The 6105-nt window shown below is 42.7% G+C and overlaps 1 protein-coding gene across 2 annotated transcripts in view; it reads left to right on the top strand.

Moving 5' to 3' along the window:
* The window catches only part of SUGT1 (SGT1 homolog, MIS12 kinetochore complex assembly cochaperone), a 55027-nt gene that overhangs the window by 15609 nt on the left and 33313 nt on the right, over positions 1-6105 (top strand). The window contains exons 6-8 of one of the 2 annotated variants that reach the window (XM_021713370.1): positions 2154-2207; positions 3188-3204; positions 4891-4895. In XM_021713370.1, coding sequence (XP_021569045.1) covers positions 2154-2207; positions 3188-3204; positions 4891-4895 — 76 coding nt within the window. The remainder of the gene's footprint in view (positions 1-2153; positions 2208-3187; positions 3205-4890; positions 4896-6105) is intronic. The other variant, XM_008060071.2, reaches the window with a different exon arrangement.

Below are 6105 nucleotides of genomic sequence, written 5' to 3'. Positions count from 1 at the left end.
CTCTGTTGCTCAGACTGGAGTGCAGTGGCCGCCCCGGCCTCTGCAGCCTGGACCTGCTGGGTTCCGGCAATCCTTCCGCCTCAGCCTTCCCAGTAGCTGGAATTACAGGCATGCGCTACCACACCCGGCCAATTTTTTTTTTTTTTTTTTTTGTAGAGATGAGGTCTCGCCAAGTTGCCCAGGTGGGTCTCAAACTCATGGGCTCAGGCAATCCACTCACCTCAGCCTCCCAAGGTGTGGGATTACAAGCTGAGCCACTGAGCCCAGCTGCTTCTACATTTCTAAGTCGTGTTCCTTTTAAGAGCAGTAGAAGGTTCTCTGCCTTAATTCCTGAGTAATATCTTAATATTGTGCCATTGACATTTTTCCTATAATTATTTCAGAGGTGGCCTTCAGAAGAAGGCCTCTTTGGTATAATTGCTGTTGAGGATATTTCACTTAAAAACAAATTTAACTTTAAATTTAATTTCAGGAAAACTTCAGGTTAAACTGTTAGGCTTTCATTTGTGTCAGGGTAAAAAAAAATTGTAATTCAGAGTATTATTTTCCCTACCTTTGGTAGGAAGCTTGGTTCTAATTACTGATTATTGTAGTACTGGGCTATTCAAATAGAATTTTGATTTTATAGTTCCCCTCTAGAATATAGTGTGTGTATAAGAGTGCATTCAGATTTCTAAGCCCTGTGTAATCAAGTTTCTTTTTTTATTTTGTTTTATTTTATTTTTGAGTTAGGGTCTCATTCTGTTGCCCAGGCTGGAGTGCAGTGGCACGCTCATGGCCACCCTAGTGTCAGTCTACCTGTTGGGCTCCAGTGATCCTTCCATCTTAGCCTTCCAACTAGCAGGAACTACAGGGATGTGGTACCACACCTGGCTGAGTTTTTTATTTTTTATTGCAGAGAGGAGGTCTTGCCAAGTTGCCCGGGCTGATCTCAAACCCACAGGCTCAGGCAATCTACTTTCCTCTGCCTCCCAAATTGCTGGGATTACAGGTTGAGCCACTGAGCTCAGCCGTTAAATTTCTTTTATAAATTAGTTAGAAAGTTTTAAGAAATTTTTAATTACTTTTTGTTTTTCAGATTAATATTGCCTGTAGTTAGCTTGGATAAGAAAGCTTTTAGAGTACTTTTAATGTTTTTTTAGCATATTTTCTATACACTGTGACTGTTTTGATGTAATTATTGTTCTGGGTCTTCAGAAGTGAATGATTTATTTTTTTAATTTTTTAATTTTTTTTTGAGTTGGAGTCTCACTCTGTCACCCAGACTGGAGTGCAGTGGCCGCTCCCGGCCACCGCAGCCTTGACCTGCTGGGCTCCGGCAATCCTTCTGCCTCAGCCTTCCAAGTAGCCGTAGTAACAGGCATGCGCTACCACGCCCGGCTGATTTTTTGATTTATTGTAGAGATGAGGTCTTGCTGCCCAGGCGGGTCTTGAACCCGCGGCCTCAGGCAATCCACTCACCTCAGCCTCCCAAAGGCACGGGATTACAGGCTGAGCCACCGAGCCCAGCTGTGAATGATTTATTTATGTATACATTTATACTGTTATCTGTAAATATATAGTTCTTCATCTCTAGTCTCTTAACTGCCTGTGACTTGAAGATAAGATAAAATTTCACAAAATATGAAGATGCTTCATGGTGTTGGTAGGAAAAGGTTGGTAATAAGTAAAGCCACTAAGAATAGTAAACAAAATAGGTAGCTGCATTGAAGATGAAGCTGGATCTGGGAAAATCTGGATCTCATCTCAGCTGCCAGTTATGGAGGCCTTCTCCCTACCCTAACTGATGGCATCTTGGGTGTCTGATTCAGGTGTGATTCTGTTGTGTGACAGGAAGCTCCTGTGAGAGCAGGGGTGGGGAGAGTGGTCAGAAATGTAGATTTTATCTAGGAAGTTAGTAAGGTTGACTGTTGGATGAATATCAAAAATTTCCAGGATGAACAACTTACGTTAAACCTTTTGGTATGTTTATAGCTATAACAGACTTGTGGTAAGCTCTATTAGGACAGGTGTTTTTGTGTGATTTATTCACTGCTGAGTCCCTAGTGCCTAGAATAATGCCTGGGTTATAGTAGGTAGTCAGTAAGTATTTGCTGACTTAATATGTTCTGTTGTTCAGATGAGTGGTGTTACAGTCAGTTTTTTCTTTCCAGGTGCAGATGCTAATTTCAGTATCTGGATTAAGAGGTGTCAAGAAGCTCAGAATGGTATGTAAGTTTCCCATGAGCTTTCAATTTAAAAAGAAGTAAATATTTGAAATTTTATGGTTTAAACAAATTTGTTTTTATCTTTATTATTTAAGTAGTACATGTTTCCTTAGATGTGGATATCCAAAGATACTGATTTTTACCTAGCTGCTGCTGTTTTTTTTTGAGTTGGAGTTTCACTCTTGTCACCCAGGCTAGAGTGCAGTGCCATGCTAATGGTCACTGCCGCTTCGACCTACTGGGCTTAGGTGATCCTTCTTCTTCCATCTCAGCCTTTCAAGTAGCTGGAACTACAAACACATGCTACCATACCCTGCTAGTTTTTGTCACTTATTGTAGAGATGAGGTCTTGCCAAGTTGCTCAGACTGGTCTCGAATCCTCAGGCTTGGGCAGTCCTCCCACCTTGGCCTTCCAAAGTGCTGGGATTAGGGGCTGAGCCTAGTTTACCTAGTTGAAAGATTTGGATGGATTTGCTTATATGATATTGATTGCCAATAAGAAATTACTAAGTAGTCTAAAATGACTCCAAGCTACAAAATCGAACCCCTTATTTTTAGTTGAAAGGTATGGAGACTTGGCTTGCTTAATCAGTATGTTTAGCCGGGCTCGGTGGCTCAGCCTGTAATCCCATGCCTTTGGGAGGCTGAGGTGAGTGGATTGCCTGAGCCCGTGGGTTCGAGACCCGCCTGGGCAGCGAGACCTCATCTCTATAATAAATAAAAAAATCAGCCGGGTGTGGTAGCACATGCCTGTAATTCCGGCTACTTGGAAGGCTGAGGCGGTAGGATCGCCAGAGCCCAGCAGGTCGAGGCTGCGGTGGCCGGGAGAGGCCACTGCACTCCAGTCTGGGCAACAGAGTGAGACTCCAACTAAAAAAAAAAAAAAAAAAAAAAATCAGTATGTTTGTGCCATAGAAATTGTGTAATTTTGCCTGAAAGTGTACTTTTACTGAAAATACTTCCTTTTTATGTTTTAATAGGATCAGAATCTGAGGTGGTAAGTCCAAAGTTTTCATCCTTCTTGTTTTTAACCTATTTATATTAAATTTCAAGTACCAGATATATTTGAGATAAGACTCAGGATGAGCTCTTCTGCAGTTATATATTAATCAGTTCAATTTAAATATTAATTCCTTTAGGAACTGAAATAAAATCATCTTTTGGAAAAAATAAATGTAGAGGTTTGTAGCCATGGAAATTATTGGGTTACTTTAAGAATTTAGTATGGTTCAAGTTGATTTCAGTCAGGATGGTTATTTATTATCTTTTCCTTGCTAAAAAGTCATCACATTTGTTTATGTTAAACAGTTTGAATCCCATGTAGGACTTCTTATGATAGACTAAGATACAAAGGTAAATGTGATCAGAAATGCTTATTTCTAATTGTGTTATATTTATTGTTTTGTACATGAAGACCTTCAACACTTTTCATTTATTAAAAATTTGGTGGAGTTGAGTAAAAGTAATTTTTATTCTTTTTTTTTTTTTTTTTTTTTGGTAATTGGAGTCTCATTCCGTTGCCCAGGCTGGAGTGCAGTGGCACACTTGTGGCCACCCCAGCGTTGACCTGCTGGGCTCAGGCGATCCTTCCGCCTCAGCCTTCCAAGTAGCCGGAAGTATAGGCATGTGCTATAAGTCTGTACAATAAGTGACAAAAACTAGCAGGGTGTGGTAGCATGTGTCTGTAGTTCCAGCTACTTGGAAGGCTGAGATGGAAGGAGAAGGATCGCCTAAGCCCAGTAGGTCGAGGCTGCAGTGACCATTAGCATGCCACTACACTCTAGCCTGGGTGATAAGAGTGAGACTCCAACTATTTTTTTTTAATTCATTGTAGAGGTGAGGTCTTGACAAGTTGCCCAGGCTGTTCTCAAACCCGTGGGCTCAGGCAATTCTCTCACCTTGGCCTCCCAAAGTGCTGGGATTACATGCTTGAGCCACTGTGTCCGGCCGTGATTTTTATTCTTTAGTTGACTTAAGTTTATATAGAACAGTTAAAATATGGTAGCAGTCATCTACATACTGAGCCAGTAAATAAATGACAAGGAGCTGGGAGATGCACTTGTACTCCTAACTCTCACTCTTTTTTTTTTTGAGTTGGAGTCTCTGTCACACAAGCTGGAGTGCAGTGGCATGCTCACTGCCGCCGCAGCCTCGACTTGCTGGGCTTAGGCGATTCTTCCACTCAGCCTTCCAAGTAGCTGGAATTACGGGCATGCGCTACCATGCCCGGCTAATTTTTCTTGGTTTTTGTAGAGATGAGGTCTCGCCAAATTGCCCGGGCTTGTCTCAAATCCGTGGGCTCAGGCAATCCTCTCACCTCGGCCTACCAAAGTGCTGGGATTATAGGCATGAGCCACTGCGCCGGGCCAGTCCTCACTCTCTATGGGCAATTGCTGAACTTTCTTTTTTTAGTTTCTTTCTTCACTTCTCAAGGAAGATTTACATCTCTGTTTTCTAAAATTACATTGTGATATTGAGAGTTACTTTCTCTCTGACAGTTCTTGGTATGGAAGCTACTAATAGATATAAGTTCATCTCCTTTAGGCAGGTTACTGTGAATTCCAGGTAACATCTGGGGTTTTGACCATTTTCTGAAAGTGAACCCTGTCCAGCTGTCTCTAACCTCCATTCTTTTTTTTTTTTTGAGTCGGAGTCTCACTCTGTCACCCAGATTGGAGTGCAGTGGCCGCTTCCGGCCACCGCAGCCTCGAGCCGCTGGGCTCTGGCGATCCTTCCGCCTCAGCCTTCCGAATAGCCAGAATTACAGGCGTGTGCTACCATACCTGGCTGATTTTTGATTTATTGTAGAGATGAGGTCTCGCTGCCCAGGTGGGTCTCGAACCCGCGGGCTCAGGCAGTCCACTCACCTCAGCCTCTCAAAGGTGTGGGATTACAGGCTGAGCCACTGAACCCGGCTTAACCTCCATTCTTGCCCATATTCCTAGGAATGGTAGGTGGGGAAGAATAAGTTGGGGAGGAGTTTGAGTTGACTTCCTTCTTCTTTCACCTGATAGTGGTTTTGTCGGGTCTTATGGTATTTGAAATTGGGACTAGGCCTAAAGATAACAGAATGACATTTGGATAACAAAGAAAATACTTTGTCCAGTGATATAGGTTGTATAGCTTTAGTGCATTTTGTCACTGCTGTGGTTTAATCTAGTTTTTTCCTGGTACCAGGATGAACTGGAATAATCTGTTCTAGTCAGTTTCTTCACTGATATGTTCTAGAGTCAGGTATTTCTCAACCCTTAATACTGGAGTATCTTCCTGAGTTACAATCAAATCTCTACGGTAGTTTTACTTATTTCCTTGATCCAAACTCCATTTCTTTCCTTCACAATTAGGGACACGTTAAAGGCTACCAATGACTCATGACAGGTTTTTGTTTGTTTGTTCGTTTTGGAGTCCTGGTCCTGCTCTCTGGCCTAGCCTAGAGTGCAGTGGCATAGTCACAGCTTACCAGAACCTCTACCTCCTGTGCTCAGGGAATCTCTCTGCCTCAGCCTCCTAAGTAGTTGTATCTAAAGCACATGCCACCATGCCCAGCTAATTTTTCATTTTTTTGTAGCGATGAGGTCTCGCTATGCTACGGGCTGGTCTCAAACTCCTGGGCTTACTCAGTCTTCTCTCTTGGGCTCCCAAAGTGCTGGGATTACTGGCATGAGCCACCATACCCAGCCCAGGATAGATTCTTTAGATTTTAGATTTACATAGTCTTAACTGGCACACATGTAGTTTAGGAAAGTATGAATTGTTAAAGTCACTTTGTTGTTTTTTTTTTGAGTTGGAGTCTCACTCTGTCACCCAGACTGGAATGCAGTGGCATGCTCCTGGCCACCACATTCTTGACCTGCTGGGCTCCAGCGATCCTTCCACCTCAGCCTTCCAAGTAGCTGGA

Source organism: Carlito syrichta, unplaced genomic scaffold (assembly GCF_000164805.1).
Source record: "Carlito syrichta isolate Samal-C Ts95f unplaced genomic scaffold, Tarsius_syrichta-2.0.1 Scaffold304508, whole genome shotgun sequence".
Lineage (NCBI taxonomy): Eukaryota > Metazoa > Chordata > Mammalia > Primates > Tarsiidae > Carlito > Carlito syrichta.
This window is presented reverse-complemented; position numbering and strand designations above follow the sequence as displayed.